Source organism: Elephantulus edwardii, unplaced genomic scaffold (genome assembly GCF_000299155.1).
Source record: "Elephantulus edwardii isolate Elephantulus edwardi_28Jun2011 unplaced genomic scaffold, EleEdw1.0 scaffold00086, whole genome shotgun sequence".
Lineage (NCBI taxonomy): Eukaryota > Metazoa > Chordata > Mammalia > Macroscelidea > Macroscelididae > Elephantulus > Elephantulus edwardii.
The window spans coordinates 9,855,204-9,875,794 of record NW_006399836.1 but is presented as its reverse complement, the minus strand read 5'-3'; the positions used below and the strand labels follow the sequence as shown (position 1 = coordinate 9,875,794).

At 51.3% G+C, this 20,591-nt stretch overlaps 1 protein-coding gene across 1 annotated transcript in view; it reads right to left on the bottom strand.

The window, feature by feature from the left end:
- The window catches only part of TMPRSS6 (transmembrane protease, serine 6), a 55,516-nt gene that overhangs the window by 28,509 nt on the left and 6,416 nt on the right, over nucleotides 1-20,591 (bottom strand). Inside the window, exons 2-7 of the mRNA XM_006890149.1 lie at nucleotides 18,406-18,539; nucleotides 15,980-16,047; nucleotides 15,237-15,421; nucleotides 14,912-14,953; nucleotides 4,288-4,492; nucleotides 1,029-1,165 (exon numbers count right to left, since the gene is read on the bottom strand). Of these exons, the coding sequence (XP_006890211.1) occupies nucleotides 1,029-1,165; nucleotides 4,288-4,492; nucleotides 14,912-14,953; nucleotides 15,237-15,421; nucleotides 15,980-16,047; nucleotides 18,406-18,539 (771 nt within the window). The remainder of the gene's footprint in view (nucleotides 1-1,028; nucleotides 1,166-4,287; nucleotides 4,493-14,911; nucleotides 14,954-15,236; nucleotides 15,422-15,979; nucleotides 16,048-18,405; nucleotides 18,540-20,591) is intronic.

Here is a 20,591-nt window from a genome sequence, read left to right as displayed (position 1 = left end):
TCACTGCTACCATTCCTATCACCCCCTTCCACACCACCCGCCATCTACTCTGCCACTGCCCTGGCGCCATGCCTGCTGCTGCCCTTGTCCCCACCCTTCCCCACCACACCTGCCATCCTTCTGTTGCACCTGCCACCACTCCTCCCACCTGCCCACCGCCCCACCTCCACCCGCCATCCCTAGACAGAAATGTGTAGTGGGTGGACGGTGGGACTGTGGGTAAATCGTTTAACCTCTTTAGGGCTCGATTTCCTCATCTGTAAAATGGAGCCAACGATAATGTTTCCCTCTCCAGGCCCTGGAGCAGATTTTACGTCTGGCCTCCAGTAAACAGACTACTGTCAAGTCGGTTCCGCCTCCTAACAGCCCTCCTCAGGGCTTCTGAGGATGGAAATTGTAGGAGAAAAACACCCATCTAACTCCCGAGGAGCAGCTGACGGATTAAAACTGCCGACCTTTCAGTTAGCAGCCTAGTATGCCTCATGCTATGCCACCAGGGCTCCTGGCATGAGATGTGCGCTCTGACAATGCCAGCAGCACTGCTCTTGACGGTGCTAACAGACTGATCATCCAGTGCTGAGGCCTCGAATGAGGGAAGTGGCAGGGGACCGCTCTCCAAAGAGGAGGGTCAGAGGAGAGTCTAACCTTATTCAGGGAGTGGATGAGGCCCTCAGAGCAGGGGTTCACAGCTGCCCCCACCCTCTCCTATGGGGTATCCAGCCCCTCCCCCAGAGCCTGTGTCAGAGTTCCCATGAGCCAGCCTGACCCCCTCAGCCTTAGGGAACCCCAGATGGCAGATGCTCCCCAACAGGCCCCGCAGAGAAATTTAGGGGCCAACGCCATGAACAGGGGGTCAGGAGAGGAAGGGGAGGCTGAGGAGGAAGGAACCATGAAGGTGGGAGGATGGGAGAGAGGGAAAATGAGGAAGTGAGAGGAAGGAAGAGAGATTTCCAGAACCTTCTCCTTCTCCCACTCCTGCCTCCAACTGGACAAGGACATGCCCCTCTTCCAGAACCCCAGCCCCTCACCCTGGAAGGCCACGGCCTGCACGGAGAGCGAGAAGGGATCAGAGTAGCTGTGCAGTCCCTTCTTCCACACCACAGCCATGACAGCGCCCGATGCCAGCACCTCCACCACCGGCTCCTGACGGCTGCAGCCATAGACCCTGGGGAACAGAGGAGGGTGATGGGGTGGGGGACAGAGGAGGGTGATGGGGTGGGGGATAGAGAAGGGTGAAAGGGTGGGGGGCAGAGGAGGGCGGAAGCTTGGAGGACAGAGGAGGGGAACAGGGTGGGGGACAGAGGAGGGGGACAGGAGTTGGAGGACAGGAGAGGGACAGGGTCAGAGACAGTGGAGAGTGACAGGGTGGGGGACAGAGGAGGGTAGAGGCTGGGGTTTCAGAGGAGGGTAACGGGGCTAGAGGACAGGAGGGTGACAGGGTGTGGGACACAGGAGGGTGACAGGGTGTGGGACACAGGAGGGTGGCATGGCTGGACCTGGGGTACAGAGGAGGGTGGCAAAGTGGGGTCGGGGCAGTGGGAGGACCAGCAGTTGGGGTGGGAGGGAGGAGGATGGAGTGGGAAGTCTAGGTCCCGGTCTGTGACCAGCTCCCGGACAACTCTTTCCTCTTTCGGGGGACCAACTGGATATCTTCTGTGGGTCAAAGGTTGTGAGGTCAGAGGTCACACAGGTGTCTGGAGCTCACAGATGGACGATGGTGCCTGATTCTAGCCCCACAGCCTGTGTCCAACGTGTTAACCAGCGTGGGGACCTCCCTGCTGACCATGTCCTAACACTGGGCTGGGACAGAAGGAAGGTCTGTGACTCTGGAGTCCCCCAAGGATCTCTGGAAGTCCACACAGAGCTTGCTGCCCGAGAAGCTCAGAATAACAGCATCTTAGAATTATTGCAGAGGGCCAGTGAGAAGCAGACCTTCAACGTGACTGCAGCCCTGGGTCCGTCAGGGCCCTTTGTCCCGCCAGAATTGACTCAACAGCCCCTAAACACGCAGAGTGTCAGCCTCAAAGACTCTTCAAATCTATGTGCTTAGTTTCCAAACGGGGAAACTGAGGCTCAGGAGCCGTGGCAGAGAAAGGGACATGTTTGGCACAACCTGGGGCAGGGCCTGGCGCCCTCCTGGGTTTGTGGGTGCGCAGGGGTGACTCTTGGAGTGGTGTTCCAGGCCTTCCTCAGACCCTTCCTCATCCTCCACCATTTAAACTTCCTACAATCCTGACAGTGCCCGGAAGTCCTTCTGATCAGATGGATCCCTTCACAAGAAGCTGACACCCCAGTCACCCCAGAGAGAGCCAACTTCCAGCTATTTACTGGACGTCGACGAGACCTGGCCACTGGACATTGGTGAGAGGAAGTAACGCCGTCAGTAGAGGTGCTTAGGCATCTTGGCAAGGGAGATCCTTCAGATGCCTCAAGCCCCAAGACAAGTGGACACCCCCATGGACCCACAGTTTGGCAGAGAAGTAAGATAAACCATCCCCAGGGGTTTCCCGACAGCTGGCATTGAAGGGCCTCAGGGCGTTTCCTCATCTCCTGCCCCAGCTCTTTGCAGGGAGGGGGCTGCCTCCTTTCGGATCCCTCCTGCCCTCACCCCAGTGCCTGGCTGCCCCACCTCACTCTTCATTCCCTTTGTTCTGATTCCCCTGCTAGTTTGTTCTCCCTGCTGTGATGCCTGCAGCCCTGGGATCAGGGTCCCCCCTCTCCTCTTTCCCTCTCCTCTCCCCCAGACGAGAGAAGGAATCAAATTGGACCAAGAGGGATCCAGTTGTTACGTACCCTGGAGGCCGGACTGATGCTTAGCTAACCATCCAGCCTGTTTTCAGAGGTGGTAAATGGCCCTGCCTTTGTCGTGTCCTCTCGATGGGAGGAGATTGCCCATCTTTCTCCTGCAGAGCAGCTGGTGGATTCGAACCACATGTCTTTGGGTTGGCCTTACAACTTCTTACAACCAGAGCTCCCCAGAGGCACCCAGAGGTCACCTAAACGGGGCTTCAGCTATCATCTCATTTTAATCTGATTCTATTTCCTTATTGCCAAGAAACACACCTCCCAGACGCATGGCGAGGGGAACACTTGGGAGAAGCCAGCTCCCTGGTTAAGGGCCGACATGGGTCCCACCTCCTCAGTATCACCATCACCACCAAAGACCAGCAGCCCCGGGTGCAGGTTTGAGGCTCTGCTCTTATCTGACTTTGAACTTCTAGAGCTTTCCCGAGAGTCAGAGATGGGAGGGACAGCCTAGCCTCAGGTGAGTGGGGACACGCTGGGCCTGGCAGCTGGGCCGCCACTCCATCAGCAGGCCGGGCCCACCGGGAGAAGGCCGGGGAAGCCCCTACGTGCCCCCGCCTTGCTGGTTCTGGAAATCAGATGATATCTGGGTGTCTGCATGCCCCAGGGCCTCCGGGAAGCCAGCCCACACACAGCCAGGCTGAGGTCACCCAGCTCCACCTCAAGGACTGGCCTTGATCTGAACACACAAATCCTCCATCCAGTCCACCCACCAGGAGCTGGGTCTGTCCCCAGCAGGACAGAGGAGGGACCAGGGCAGAGCCTGGCCCCAAGGAAGAGCTCAGTCGGTGATGGCCCAGGGCCTGCAAGGTCACAGTAGCTTCCTGTGACATCCTACACTGCCCTCCTGGGACCTGCAGGGGAGTGGTCAGCCCCCTGGGATCCTGCCCTCTGTCCCTGATCACCTCTGCACTCTCCCACCATCGTCCACATCCTGAAGCTCCAGCCCCCTGCTTGTGAACTTTCAGGGGCTCCCGCTTACCGGGTACTAAAGTCCTCACTGCTCCCAGCACTCTCTGACCGGCCCTAACTAGATGACATCAGTGAGAATAGCAATGCCCGCCTGCCCTTGCCGAGTATGCACTGTGTGGGATCTTGGCACAGACAGGTCTCATTTTAATTCATATAACAGCCAGCCTTACAGGTGAGCATGAACATACGCCCACTCTACAGATGAGGAAACTGAGGCCCAGAGAGGCACAATGACTTGTCTGCATCAGGAATAGACAGAGCAAGGGTAGCCCCATTCCGACCCTAGGTGTCCTCTCATGTATCTGCTTTGTTTCAGATGGGGAAACTGAGGCTCCGGAAGGTTACAGTGCATCTATTTCAAGCCTTCTATCTCCATAGACTGGTCACACGGTCCCCGGATCCCCAGGTCCAGGTGACACCATTTCTCACTGTTAGTACTGTCTGACCTTTGACCTCGTGTAACCACTTCCTCCCCAAACCTCCCTTCCCTCCGCCTTCCCCAGGACTCACGAGGTGATGAGCCGCTTCTCCAGGGGTCCAGCCACGTCGTACATGGCCAGGCGGTCCCGGCACTCGGCCAGCGTCCACTCGAGCCGGAGTTTGAGCAGGAAGTCCTCGGGACCTTGCAGGTGCCACAGGCAGCTGGAGGCCAGATTGTCAGGCCCCTTCAGCCGGAGCACCTGGCCGGGGCCCACGTAGCTGTAGCGGTAGCAGCCTGGAGGAGGGAGAGGGACAGGGCCCTGGCCGCCGTTAGCTGGGAGGTGCGGTCCCGGGGAGCAGGCCCTGCAGGGACCTCAGCTGGACAGATCAAGCCCCATGCGAGGGCAGCCCCTCTTCTCTCTGTGGCTTGTCAGGGCAGTCTCTCCATTCATTCATTCACCAGCCCATCCATTTGTTCACTTCACACACACCACCAGGACAGTGCCAAGCCAAAGGGCCAGTCCCTGCCCGTGGGAACACCAAGGACAGGATGGGACACAGGTCCAGAGGCAGATATTAATGGGTCAGGAGAAGAGGCCTCCAGCTTCTCAGGGGAAGTGCTGGGGTCACAGCCTGGGCAAAGGCTGCAGGCCAGTGCAAGCAGGGGAACTGCGAGGGGTCTGAGTGTGGGGTCCCTGTGAAAAGATGGTGCTGGGGGAAGAGCATGGCTGCAGCCCTGGGAAGTCATGGAAGGTTAGAGGCGGCTGAGGCAGGGCCTGCTGCAGGTTCTAGATTCCCAGGAGGACAAGGAAGCGGCTTGCTGCTTGTGCCATAAATGAGAAGGGCCGGGTCCTGCTAGGTATTAAATTGTGTCTCTCCCGGACCTGTATCAAAATCCGAACCCCTGCATTTATATAGATGGCTCTATGCAGAAATCAGAACTAAATGAGCTCATTCCAGAGTAGGGAGGATTCTAAACCTAATCCCTTCTGAGTTACAGAAAGAGCAGAAAAGATGGTGAGAAAGAGATTTCAGGGGATAGCAATGAACTCTGGGAACGTCCAGGAACAGTAAGGATTGACAGCAGCCTCCAGAGATTAACAGAAAGTAACCCACGTGGCTGGGACCCGGATTCAGGCTTGTAAACTTTACAACTGCAGAAAAACAAATTTCTGTTCTTTAGATGCCCCTCACGTGTGATAGTTCTATTACAGTAGAATTAGGGAACTGAGACAGGTGGGGAGAAGGGACTTTATTCAAGAGGGGTCTAGATGCAGCCCGAGGAAGAGGACAAGGGTTCTGAGCTAATGACCAGAAAGCAAGCTGCATCCAATGTGCACCCAATGCATGTCAGGCACGGGGAGCAGGGCTCCACACACCTTCTCATGTAATGTTCACATCACTGTCCCTATTTGAACAGACTAGAGAGTACACAGATACAGCCTCACCTGATCTCCACCTGGGCCTTGGGTTTCTCATCTGTAGAATGGGGATGATGGTACCAACCTTGTAGGCCGGTCACAGACTCAGGCAGGGTGGCTATCTGTGTGCTGGGCACAGTTCCTGGCTCACAGCGCGTGTCCAGTTAACTGCGTCATTTGTTCCTTTCTGGTTGGTCGGTGGGGGAGGGAGAAGTGGAGCTCAGGAGAAGGTCCTGTGGCTTGTCACCCTGCAGCTGACCATTCTTGAGGCTCAGGCCCAATCAATGTCATTGGCTGTCTCATTTTACACCTCCTTCTCCGTCTCACAGACTCATCTGCCCACACTCCCACAAACACCGGCTGTGCCCCCTCTCTTGCATTCAATCCATTGCTTCTGCGTGCATGTGTCAGAATTTTCAGAGCAGTACTGCCTACAGTGCCCTTCATTCAGCCCAAAGTTATAATTGAGCAAAGATGTCACTTTGAAGACTAAGGTGTGCTCGATCCAAGCCATAGTATGTTCACTTGCCTTGTATGCTAGCAAAAGCTGCACAGTGAACAGGAAAGAGTGAAGAAATGGCATCTTTGAATTACGGTGTTGGCAAAAAAGTACACCATGGACTGCCAGAAGACCAAACAAACCTGAGAAGAACTACAGTCAGGGTGCTCTTTGGAAGCAAAGATGAGGAAAGTCCGTCGCACGTTTGGACAGGACATCAGTGAGGAAAGGCGAGTCCCTGGAGGAGGACATCATGCTTCATAAAGTGCTTGTTGTTATGTACCATCGAGTCAGCACTGACTGACAGCTGACCCTCCAGTGGGTTTTCCGAGGCAGTAAATCACATGGAAGGAGATTACCCATCTCTCTCCTGCAGAGCAGCTGGTGGATTTGATCCATGAGCTTTTGGGTCGACAGCACAGGTCCTTACCACTGAGCCACCAGAGCTGCCTTGGTAAAGTAGAGGGTGGGTGAAAAGAGGAAGACCCTCGATGATGATGGGCACAGAGGCTGCAGCACAGCAGCACTGGTAAGGGGACACAGGGCGGCACCGTGCTCCCTGTATACAGGATCACTGTGGGTCAGAACCAGCAGTGCCCAACCACAGTTATTGATCACCTACTATGTGCCGGAGCCACACACCAGGGGCCAGCAGTGAACAGACCCATATCCTCTCCCGCTGAAAAGGCAGCCCTCGAGTCCTCCTTGCCTTATAAACCTTGGGAGCAGGGAGGGTGGGTGATCATCCTGGGAGAGGAGAGGCAGGAGGGACTGAACTCCAGACCTGAGAGGCAGCCGGCGAGCACACTCTCCACACAAGTCCCAGCCCCACCACACCTCTGCCATGTGGCTCTGCAGAAGTAGCTTAGCTGCTCTGAGCTCTGTTAAATGAACACAGTATAATAATCCTTTTCCTACTTCGCTCTCTGGAGAATGAAGGTGTAGATACGCACTTTGCTCTTTGGTCAGCTGCCTTTCCCCGACCCCAGGCTGTCCTGACTCCAGTGGGGGCTGACCTCCCCCAAGGGGACCTCTGACACCTGCTTGGAGAAGGGCCAGGACCTTTGACATGAGCTGCTGGGCAGAGTGCCTGACTGTTCCTAGGGGTTTACATTCTCCAAATCTCACTCCACAACGATGCTTTCTTTTGCCATTTGAATGACAATTATAAAATGATGTATTCATTTTGTTGCTGAGAGTGCCCACAACAAAACGTCAACTGGCTCAATGGCTTTTACGTACACAATTGCGTGATACGGATTTCACTCTTCAAGTTGGGCAACTGTTCTCACCTACACCCATTAACAAGTTGCTGCTGTCAATTGGATCCCATAGAGATGGTTCTTAGGATAGAGTTCTCAAAGTCAACAGTCTTTTCTAGTTAAAGCTACACTATTGCTCGGTTTTAAGAAAACTTCAGGGGATATGTTTTGGCTTCATGTTAAAAAACGATCTCAGAGAAATAATTTTAGTGATTCATGTAGACTCCAGGGATCCAGAAAGTCTGGCTCTATGAAAATTTGAAGTTCTATTCTGTGTTGGACCCTTTTTGATCAGACTCAAATGATTACTTTTTATTTTCAGCTGATAAAGTGAGAGATCTCTGATGGCTTAGAGCTTAGAGAGGTTGTGCTGCTAATCTAAACGCAGCACCTCTCCGGAGGTTCAAATCTACAAGCTGCTTCTTGTGAGAAAGCTGGCAAACTTCCTCCTGAACAATTTACAGTCTCTGAAAATCCACTGGAGGGTAAGCTATGAGCGTGCTCCGACTTGATAGCAATGAGTTTAAGAGATTTTTTTTTTTTCTTCTTCATTTAAGAAGTGAGGGTCAAGGAAATCAGAACTGAGGCACAAATATAGGTATGTACAGCTATGTTTATCACAGCGTTACTCACAACAGAGAGAAGATGGAAGCAGCCCCAATGTCCACCAACAAATGAGTGGAGAGGGAAACTGTGGTACATTCACACACCAGGATGCTCTGCAGCACAGAGGAGCAGCTAATTCACTAAAATACTACACATTGGCAAATCCAGAGGGCATGATGCTGAGTGAAACAGCCCGCTCACAAAAGGACAAACACTGCATTAAACTATGACTCTGGAAATAGGAGGACAACTATGGGAGGTTGGGAGAGGGCAGAGGCTTGGAGAGCAGAAAGAGAATATATAGTCCATCAACCTTGTAAGGGTTCAGGACCAGGAAGGATCAACCTCAGAAGAACTGACAAAAGGACCATATGGCTATTGCAATTAGCAAATAGGAACAAGATATGTATAACTATTCAAAAGGAGATGGGGAGGGGGAGAAGAAGGAGGAGGGACAGAAAAAAGCCCCTAGGGCAGCAGAGATTAGTGGATTTGGTGTTGTGGGGGGTGAGGGAGACAGGCAGGAATGAAGGAAAAGACAAAGTGTGGTGGGGATTTGATGAGACAGGGTGATAAAGGCCATTGTTGTTGTTACATGCAATCCAGTCTCTTGCGACTCATAGCGACCCTATGTACAACAGCCCTGAACTGTGTTCTGTCCTGTGCCAATCGCACTGTCTCCAACACACCTACCCCCATTACCCCAGACACTGAATCAATCCATCTCATAGAGGGTCTTCCCCTCCTGCACCGTCCCTTTACCCTCCCAAGCATGACATCCCTCTCTAAGGACTGGTCCCTCCTTGCAGTATGTCCAAAGTATGTCAGACGAAGCTTCAGAATCCTTGCCTCCAAGGAGCAGCCCGGTTTAACCCTCTCCAGGATGAATCTGTTTGTTTTCTTAGCAGTCCATGGTACCCTCAATACTCTTCTCCAGCACCACAGCTCAAAGGCATCAATTCTCCTTCTGTGCTCCCTAGTCATTTTCCAATTCTCTGATGCATAACAACTGATTGCAAAGACCATGGCCTATATCAGACACACCTTAGTCTCCAGAGTGACACCATTGCTCTGCAGTACTTTGGAGAGGTCCCTATCAGCAGACTTTCCCATCACAAGATGTCTTTTAATTTGGACAATATTCACATAACTACATAAAGTGCAATGTAGATGAATGATCATTTAAAACACAATGTACATGAATGAAACACAGTGCATATGAATGACAAAACAAAAACCACTTAAAGACACAGCAAGATGCATGCCCGTGTGCCTTCTGTGGGTAACAGGCACATCCTTGGGGAGGCTGGCACCTTACATGTTCTCCTTTTTCAGCCTTTGCTCACTCTGTTCCTTCTACGCAATGTGCTCTTTCCTCCTTCTGAATTAGATACATTCCTGCCTGAAACCAGGCATGTGTCTGATGCTACCTCCTTCAGGAAGCCTTCCTGGATCTCTAAGTCAGGCACAACACTGCCCCACTGAGGGCTCCCAGCACCCTGGGCCAGGGCCTCTAGAGGCATGTTCCCTCTCTGCCTTGGGTCACGGCTCCTCGTGTTACGGCTCCTCGTGTCCGGCTTTGACCCTGAGGCATCTCTGGGGCCTCTATTCTAGCACTACCGCTAGTGTAGTCAGGATCTGTTTATGTACCTGCATCACCCATGGGACTCGAGTTCCTTTGAGGGAAAGGATGAGGACACAGGTGGCCCCAGAGTGGGGCTTGGCATGGAGGAAGTGTTCAATACCTTTGCTTGGTGATTCTGAATCGTCACCTCCACGAGTGTGGGGGACATGGACACACACAGAGGGACAGAGCTCAGCAGCATCACGTGCACAGGAGGCTGGCGGCACCAGGCAGGGCTGGGTGGCAGCAGTTTCTGTAACTTGGTGCTTGTCCCTCCCTCCTCCACAGTCCCCTTTTCCCATGGCCCTATCTGGAGTTGCTGTGTGACTGGCCCTGAAGGCCACCTGAAACTTGTGCTTGGCTGTGAGACCTTGAAAGGAAGACACTGGAAAGGAGAAAATGGAAGAAAAGCCCAGATTTCCTCATGCAGATGCGGAAGGTGGTGTAGAAGAGGAAGCCCCTCAGTGAGATGGGTAAGAGCAGCAATTACCAGCGTGGCTCAGGACCAGGGAAGCTTTGGTTTTGTTGTGAACCAGGTGGTGTGAGTTGGCATCAACTTAATAGCCCCTAACAACAAGATAGGCTGGTCCAGGGGTGGCTCCAGCAATTTGCATTCTTCTACTGACCTTAAAGGTGGGAAGTTCAAATCCCCCATTTCTGCCAGTAGGACCATGGAAGAAAGATCTGGTGAACAGATTTCTCAAAGATTATAATTAAGATAACCCCATGGATTATGTTTCTGCGCTGTAAATGTGTGAAGTTAATGAGCTGGAGTCAACGCTAAACGGGCATGAGCTGGACTCAACCTACTAAATGAATAGGTTTAGTTTTTTGGTGATTAGATAGAAGGAAGATAGATAGATAGATAGATAGATAGATAGATAGATAGATAGATATGATATGAGATAGGTGATATAGATGATAGAGAGACAGATAAATCATAGAGAGATAGATGATAGATGAGAGAGATGACAGAGATATAGATAGAGATACAGATGTTATCGATGATAGATAGATGATAGATAGATAGGTAGATAGAGAGATAGATAGATAGATAGATAGATAGATAGATAGATAGATAGATTTAGATAGACGATAGATGGCTAAATAGCTAAATGGATGTTGTTGTGTACCGTCAAGTCAGGACCCACAGCTGATCCTCTGGTAATCGCTCGGGAGGAGAATGCCCATCTTTTTCCCTGGAGCATCTGGTGGATTCAAACTGTGGGCCTTCAGGATTGCAACACAACTTCTTACCACTAGGCCACCAGAGAGAGGGTGATCATTTTCTTGTAGACTCATTTGAAGAGCTTTATCATCCAACTGGTTCTCTCCTTAGTGAGTTAAAGAACTCATGATACCTACCCATGCCATCTTTGCATGAGAGTCATGGTTTAAAATGTTAGAAATCATCCCTTGACTCCAGTACTTCCACTGACCAGGGAAGTACAAGTTTGACCAGAGCTGGAGGAAAAGGCATGTCAGAGAAGACACACCAGTATTTAAACTCTGCCTCCTTTTAGGTAACAGATCCCTTCTCTCTGCCCCTGGGCAGCAGCATGCTCAGGGCCACAGGGCACTGAGGGCTCAGGAGGTGCACTGGACAGCTCTGGGCACTGCCAGGCACAGAGAACACAATGTGAGCGACATTCCCTTGTGGTGCACAGCGTAGCTGCCCTTCTGGATCAAGGCTTCCCTGGGCTCAGCAAGAAGGCTGTGGGCCCTGGAGAAATGCAACGTGACTCTAGTAATGGCATCAGCATGGTGGTGGGGAGCAGGGGAAGCCAACCAGCTAGCTGAGACAGGGAAGGGAGAGACAGGGGAACACGCTTGTACGTGATGGAACTGTTACCCACAAGAGACCATCTTTAGATCCAAAGTCATATTATACCCTGAATTTGCAAGATTATTTTCAACCATTAGGGGAAAGAGTGGACAAGGGACAAGCTGGGTTCAATAACAGAGAATCAAAGTCACATTTACATACAACTAAACTCATTCACCTGTATGAATTCACTTTCATATGAAGGAAATGTATATTCATATGTATGAAATCACAACCATTGAGAAGAATGAGAATTTCAGAACAATTGTGTTCATATGGAACCTATTCCAGAACTAAGAAGCAGTTGTTCGAACAAGAGGGACTGTATGGTTTGAAATCACAAGAAGTGGACATGAGTTGTATCCTTCCGCTACTCCTATTCAGTTTGAATGTTGAGCAAATAACCCATGAAGCTGGACTAAATGAAGTAAAAGGGGCGTCAAGATTAAGGCGAGACTCAGGAACAAACCTATGTTATGCACAACTTTGTTTGCTGAAACTGAAGATGACGTGAAACGCTTACTGAAGAAGAACAAAGACTACAGCCTTCCTCAGAGATTACATCTCAATGTCAAGACCACGAAATTTCTCACCACTTCACCAACAAGCAAAACCATGACGGATGGAGGAAAGATTGAAGTTGTCAGTCATTTCATCTCATTGGATCCACAATTAACACACGTGGGAGCAGCAGTCAAGAAACCAGAAGAAAAGAGAGGATAAACAATGTAAATGGCCTTGAAACAGACGAGGGAGAGAACTGTATAAAAGGAATATAAGATTAGGTATTACTGGCATGACAGGAGTCCAGAGTAAGAACTGCATAGTAAAATGGTCTGGGGTGGGGGTGGGGGGTACTGTACAACAATGAAAGAACTTTTTTTCCCCAAAGAAAAAAAGGGAACTGGTTCAACAATCAAATTCCTATGCACATCCAAAAGCTTCTCCAACAGGATAAACAGGGAAGCCACAGACTTGGAAAAAGTATTTGGTAATGACATATCAGATAAGGAATTTATATCTAGAATTTATAAAATACTTGAGCATCACAAGATAAAGGTAAATAATCCAATTGAAAAATGGGCACAAGGATATGAACAGACACTTCACCAAAGAAGACATTCAGATGGCTAACAAGCACATGAAGAAATGTTCAAAATCCCTAGCTCTAAGAGAGATGCAAATCAAAACAACTATGAGATATCATCTCAACCCAGTCAGAATAGCAAAATTTAACAGAACAGCAAGCAACAAATTCAGGCGAGGTTGTGGAGAAATTGGAACCCTTATTCACTGTTGGTGGAAGTGTAATAGGGTGCAACCACTGTAGAAAGTGCTGTGGCGCTTTCTCAAAAAGTTGCAAATAGAGATACCATTTGACCCAGCAATTCCACTACTGGGATTATACCCCAAAGAGACCATAATCGACATCCAAGCAGATATATGCACACCCAGGTTTATATTGTGGCTTTGTTCACAATAGCAAGGAGTTGGAAACAACCTAAGTGTCCATCAACAAACGAATGGATAGAGAAGCTGTGGTATAGTCACACAATGGAATACTACGCTGAGTTGAAAATAAGGAACTTATGCAATACTATTCAAAATGGGTGACCCTGGAGGACATTATGCTAAGTGAAATATCTCAGTCAAAAAAGGACAAATACTGCATGGTGCCACTGTTGTAGAATGAGGCTGACATCAGGGTTATGGTAAGACTGAGAAAAACTGGATAAATTATATACAATGCATTGAAACAGATGAGGGAGAGAACAGCTTAAAAATGATATAGGATATTATGGTTCTCACAAGAGTCCAGAATTAAGGTTGCATAGTGGAGGTACTCAGGGTGGAGGGATTGTATACCAATGAAGGCATTTTTCTTTTACTTTTCAAAGAGAGGCGTGAACTTTGAGAAGGGGGGAGGGGTGGACAGGGAGAGAAGTGCAACAATGAATGAATGGAAAACCAAGTTCTTTATAAATATTCATTAAAATCTAAAAAAAAAAAAAGAGAGAAATCAGAAGATATCCTGAACTTGACAAACCCGCTGTCAAGGGCCCTCTGCAAAGTGCCAGAGAACACGCACATCACTGTAAGGACTAAGGTGCCTCCGATCCAAGCCACTGGATTTTCAGTTGTTTCAAATGCCTATGAAGGTTGGACAATAAATAAGGAAGAATGGAGAAGAATCGATGCCTTGAATTGTGGTGATGGCAAAGAGTACTGAATATCCCATGGATTGCCGAAAGAACAAACAAGTCTCTGTTGGAAGAAGAGTAGTACAGGTGCTCCTTAGAGGCAAGGCTTAGGACATTTCATTTCATCTCATATACTCTGGGCTTGTTATCAGGAGGGGTCAGCTTCTGGAAAAGCACATCATGCTCAGAAAGGGGGAAGGCAGTGAAAGAGAGGAAGCCTCTTTAGGAGAGGATGGGCACAATAGCTAATAGAGTGGACCAGGACTCAGTGGAAACTGTGAGGGTGGTAGGGTTTTGGGCAGGTTTAATATGTTGTACACCTGGGAGCTCTGGTGGCTTAGTGGTAAGGAATGACGCTGCCAATGCAAAAGTATGTGGTTCAAATCCACCAGGTGTTCCATGGGAGAAAGATGGAAAATAATTTGTGGGATTTTCTGGCTCTGAAAACCCACTAGAGGGTCAGCTACGGGTTGGCTCTGACTTGAAGGTACACAACAACCACAACACCACATAGTTGCTGAGTTGGAGTCAACTGTACCCAACAACAAGAACAAAGCTGCTCACTCACTCTACCGTGTTAAAGCGCAAGGATGTCACTTGGAGGACTAAGGTGAGCCTGACCCAAACCCATCACATTTCCAGTCACCTCCTGTGTGTGTGAAAGCAGAATAATTAGTAAGGAAGACTGAAGAGCAATCTGTGCATTTGGATTGCAGTGTCGGTGAAGAGTTCTGACATATGAAGAAGGGAAGAGGTGAGACCAGGGTGTGTTTGGAAGCAGGGATGGTGAGACTTTTCATACATACTGGCCATGTTCTCAGGAGTGTCCAGGCCCCAAAGAAGGGCATCTTACTGGGCAAAGCAAAGGGTCAGAAAACAGGAAGAACCTCAACGAGATGATTGACAAAGTGGTTGCCATGGGCCCAACGTGGCGACAGTGGAGACGATGGAGCAGCCCAGGCGGGGTTTAGTTTGGTGGTGTTGGAGATGGAACCGAATTAATGGTGCCCCACAGCAACAAGCCCACTCCTCACCCTCACGCAGGACACACGTGCACCACACACACACACACACACACACACACACACGCACACAGAGACCCTCCACCTCCACCTCTCCCCCAGCACACCCCAGCCTGACTCAGGCCCCCACATTGTGGCACCCCCGGGGGTCCAGGCCAGGGCTCCCAGCCTCCACCATGGAACTCAAGAACCCCTGGCCAAGAAAAACAGCAACGCAAAAGGAAAGGGGGCTAGACACAGAAAAAGCAGCGTACCCAGCGTGGAATTCAGTGCAACTAGGTCTTTCACGCTGGCCTCTGTTAAAAAAACAACACAAAACACGAAAATAAAACAAATAAACAAAACTAAGTAAATAACAAAAAATGAAGAAAATGAAAATAACAGAGACTATCAGGCCAGGCTTGTCTGAGATTCACTGACTGCGGTCCCCACCCTGTCCCCTCTGCCCCACTGTCCTGCTTCCTGGTCATTTAGACTTGGGGTCCACCCTGAAAGCATCCAGGGCCCTGGCTGCCTCCCCACCAGTCTGTTCCCCCGGGCACAGCAGGCCAAGCACCCCCCGTCACCTCCAGTACTGACCCAGGATCACCAGGCCCTCAGCGTCCACCTCGTACTCCGCCCTGTAGGGCACAGCAGCTGAGTTGTTGGCTGTGGACAGCAGCTCCTCCACCAGCAGCGCCTTGACCACCTCGGGGCTCAGCATTGGCCGCCGGTGCTCAGGGATTTGGAGGATAAACCAGAAGAAGCAGGTGAAGGGTCCCTCCCTAAGACAGGTGAAAGCAAGAGGGGCTGGGGCTGGGGCCAGAATCTGGCTCCTGTCCAGGCCCTGCTCCTGAAGGAGGAGTATGGGGGTGGCCAATGTGGCTCAGGCTTCTCCAGTGCTGACTACGCCCCAGGCATTGTTCTCAGTCTCTCCCTGGAAACTTCTCAACAATTGTCTTTCATCAGACCCATTTTACAGGTGAGGAAACTGAGGTACGGAGGTTAATTTGCCACAAACCATGTCATAAAGTGACAGATGTGGGCTATGAACCTCAGGGCTGGACTCCAAGGCCCAGGCTTTGTACCAACACCTCTACAGCCTCAGCATCTATCTTCCTGGCTCTCGGTCCACCCATGGCGTCGCTCCTGGGCTACCAAGCTGCTCTGTGCTGGGGTGAGGGAATCACGCTCAGTGAGGGAAAGATATAGTGAGAAGGGAACCCTTCCTAACTGATCCTTGGTTTCTTCATTTCTGCGCGAAGGTATTGCATCTGAAGTCCGCCCAGATTCTTGAAGTCAAGTCTAGCAGTGGGGAGGGGAGGGGGCTGGTGTCAACTCACCCAAAGGAGTAGACAGAGCTGGAGTTGTAGTAAGGACCCAGGCGGGTGCTGGCGATGAGCTCCTGGAGCTGGGAGAGCAGACACCTCCGTGGGAACCGTGGACGCCCTCGCTCCTCCTCCACCCATCCCACCCACGCTCGCCCCACCCTCAACACCCCCAACACCCCTGCTCAACAGAGGAGCTTACAGAGGCTCAGAGCGGTGGGGAGGCACAGCTGCTCAATGTGTGGAAGAGCCGCAGGCACCAACCTCACATCACCCCGCCCCATGCAGCCAGGCTGTACTCTCCCTTCCACATGGACGCAGTGAGAGCCGGGCACTGCCCCATGATGCGGACTCTCCCTTCTATACAAACACCAGGACACCCAGGTACCACCCCATGCAGACTCTCCTTTCTATACGGACTCCAGGACACCCAGGCACTGCTCCATGCGGACTCTCCCTTCTACATGGACGCAGTGAGAGCCGGGCACTGTCCCATGATGTGGACTCTCCCTTCTATACAAACACCAGGACACCCAGGCACTGCTCCATGCGGACTCTCCCTTCTACATGGATGCAGTGAGAGCCGGGCACTGTCCCATGATGTGGACTCTCCCTTCTATACAAACACCAGGACACCCAGGCACTGCTCCATGAGGACTCTCCCCTCTGCACAGACACAGTGGCAGTCAGGCACCGTCCTATGATGCGGACTCTCCCTTCTATATGGACTCCAGGACACCCAGGCACTGCTCCATGCGGACTCTCCCTTCTGAACAGACACAGTGAGAGCCGGGCACTGCTCCATGATGCTGACTTTCCCTTCTATATGAACACAGTGACAGCTAGGCACTGTCCCACGATGCTGGCTCTCCCTTCTACACAGATGCAGTGACATCCAGGCACTTTCCTATGATGCGGACTCTCCCTCCTACACGGACACAGTGACTTCTCTCCCCTTTGTGAAGGCCAATCTGCAAAGACCTTCCAGGCCACCCCTGCATCGGCTGAGAACTCTGCTGGGGCCCTGTGACTGAGAAGGGGTGAGCTGATGATGCCTGTCTGTTGTAAAGCTCTTTGGCTTTGTTGTTGTTGTGTGCTGTTGACTCAGCATAGCTGACCCTCCAGTGGGTTTTCAGAGGTAGTTAATTGCCTGGGAGGAGATTGCCCATCCCTCTCCCACAGAGCCGCCGGTGGATTTGAACCATATGCCTTTGGGATTGCAGCACAGCTTCTTACTACTCTCGTGCTCAGCCTTCATCTTCTCTTTACAGATGAGGAAACAGAGAGCTTAGGCTGAGTTTCCCCCCAAGAAGCCTGTGTGAAGGATGTGAGGCAAGTGGGTTAGAGTTTATTTGGAGGTGATTCTAGGAAACACTGGCTGGGAAGTAGGGAAGAGATAGGGAATAGTGGGCAGTCAATGTTGGGTTCAAGGTTAGTGAGCAAGAACCCTGAGTAATTGAAGCTCTGTTTGCTGGGGGAGCAGGGGGTGACAATGTGGAGCATCCTCGGGGTTGTCTCCTGGTAAGGACCAAGGGGGTCAGGGACTTCATGCGGGACCCCCACTTTTCACGGGTAGAGGGCAGCTCCTTGTACAGTGACTCCTCGCCCTCTGGGCAGCCTGGCTGGCCAGAGCGGGCCCTGTGCTGGTGGCAGGGACTTGTCATGGAGAACCCCCCCAGCAGACAGCTGTCACCAGTGCAGAAAGCGAGTGCTCAGGGATGTCCTGGGGCCCTCCTGGTCAAGGGCGTGTTGTCCTTTACCATCACGTTGGAACTGACTCACAGCTGACCCTCTGATGGGTTGTCATAGACAGTAAAGTGCACCGGACTTGACTGCCCAGCTGTCTCCTGAAGAACAGCTGGTGGATTTGAACCATATACCTTTGGGATAGTAGTGCAACTCCTTACCACTAAAAGCATGAGCAGGATGGCCTTCAAGTGCCTTTGACCTTCAAGTCCATTAATTTTCCACCCTGGACCACATCCCCCACCTCGCCGTCTCCCCCAGCATGACTAGGTCAGGGCTGTGCTTCCAGTGACGGCCCTGGCGCTGGACGGATGGAGCGATTTGCTGTAAATATCAGACCCCTCCCTCCTGTCCCCCATCCCCGCTTCTGTTCCTGGCTGGACATGATCAGACCCCCTCCTTTCTCTCTCATCCCCTCTTCTATCCCTGGCTGGACATGGTCAGACTCCTCCCTTCTCCCCCATCTCCCCATCTGTCCCTGCCTGGACATGATCAGACCCGTCCCTTCTGCCCCTATCTCCTCATCTGTCCCTGGTTGGATATGGTCAGACTCCTCCCTTCTCCCCCAATCCCCCCTCTGTCCCTGGCTGGACATGATCAGATTCATTTTTTCTCCTCCAACACCACCCCCGATCTGTCCTTGGCTGGACATGATCAGATCCCTCCTTTCTCCCCATCCCCCAGCCTTTCCCTACCATCTTTTGAGCTTTGGCGGTCTCACTGCGGAAGGCACTGGACTCCCTGCGGGCGAGGTCCTGAGAGAAGTGGCGGTTGAGCACTCGGAGACTGCCTGAGTACACCTGGCTGACTGTCACCTCCGCCTTGTACCCTGCCAGGAAGTCACCAGTTAACCAAGGGACAGAGGGGGAGGCCTCCTGTCCTCCCATCCCTTCTCTTCAGCCCTCTTCAACCCTCAACCCTCAGCTCAGCCTCAGAGCATGGGCATCCAATGCCCCATCCTCCTTTTCCCTACATCATTGTCATATAAAGCTTAGTTGGGGACAAATTGGCCCCAGGCATCAGGGAGGAGAGTGGTCCCAAACAAAGGGGTCCCACAGGATCTCAGTAGGAAGAGGCTGACGTGGTGGCCATCCAGGACACAGATGGTGTGAAGGCCAGGAATCCCTTAGAGAGCCACGGTCACTGGTCAGCCCGTCTGTGTCCTTCCCTCCTCAGGCCCGCAGGGATTCCACCAGCATGTGCTGAGATGGACTGGGTATGAAGTCACTAGGAAGATGGGTGTCACACAAGGCATTCGAACTCATGACCTCTGTGTGGTTCCCTCCGGATTGGGTGTGAAGTCACTAGGAAGATGGGTGTCACTCAAGGCATTCCAATTCATCTGTGAGGAGATCGCCAAGAGGGACACAGGTGGGACTGGACAGACAGGAAAGAAACCTGACCTGGGGTAGGGTGACTGAGTCAAGTTCAAGGACTGAGAGGAAGATGGGAAAGGAAAGAGAAGCCTTCCTGGCAGGGGGTACAGTGTGAGCAAAGGGTCCTAGGCAGCAGGGCAGGCGGGTGGGGAGCAAGGGGTACAGGCCTGTCTGGTTGGGTTATCACGGTGGGGTGGGGGGGTGTGCAGCAGAGACTGGGACGTCAGCAGAGCCAGGCTGGGCAAGTCTTTAAACAGGATTTGTTCTTTACCCAGTGGAGGAAGAATGCGGCAGTTTCCCCAGGCCTGACCTCTAGGCCTAACCATTCCTGGAAGAAACCTTGATAAGGCCACTGGATGGCCAGATTCTGACAAGGCCCTGGGCCTGATCACATCCTGACCAGACCCCTGCCCCCAAATTTCTGGGTAAATGACCCTCCCCTCCACATCTCCCCAACAGTCCCTACAAGAAGAACCTGCCTTTGTCTGCCTGGGCACCATTCTGACCTCTGAGCGCCGTCACCTGGGGTCCCTCTCAGGTCTACTAATAAAGGTCTGTTTGCCACTTGGGACCAGTTTCTTCTTTTTCTCTCACTCAATTCTGTTTTCTTTTTCTTTTTTCATGGAAGATGTATTAAAATTAGAGATGTTACCATCATATTTCCAAGCTGAACAATGACTAGAGATGACAGAAAGAGAATTGATGCCTTTGAGCTGTGGTGTTGGAGAAGTGTTGAATATACCACAGACTGCTAGGAGAACAAACACATTTGTCCTGGAGAAGGTGAAACCAGGCTGCTCCTTGGAGGCAAGAATTCTGAGGCTTAGTCTGACATACTTTGGACATGTTGTAAGGAGGGACCAGTCCTTGGAGAGGGACGTGATGCTTGGGAGAGTGGAGAGACAGTGCAGGAGAGAAAAACCCTCTATGAGATGGATTGACTTAGTGACTGTGGTAATGGGGTGGGTGTGTCAGAGACAATAATGTTGGCGCAGGATAGAGCAGGGTTCAGAGCTGTTTGTACATAGGGTCGCTATGAGTCGCAAGTGACTCGACGGCACATAACAAAAACATACAACAAAACTTGGTTTGGGCTGGTATGCAGATTTACAACGTAGGGCTTATACACCGGCTCATTGACTGATTGATTCATTCATTCAATATGTTTATTAACAACATACTGACAAGTACAAGGAGCCCTGGCACAGTGCATTAAGTGTTAGCCAGCCAGCTAAAAGGTAGGTGGTTTGAATCCACCAGATGCTCTGAGGAAGAAGGATTGGCTCTCCTCCTATAAAGGTTTACAATCTTGGAATCTGATAGAGCATCTCGATCTCCCAAAGAGAGAGCCGCAATCTCCTAACAGAAGGTCATCAAGAGTCAGCGGGCTTTGAGATGCAGGCGTGGATTTCAATCCCACCTTGGTGGTACAGTGGTTAAGGTGGTTGCCTGCTTGATTCTACCAGATACTCCATGGGAGAAAAATGGGGCAGTTGATTTCAAAA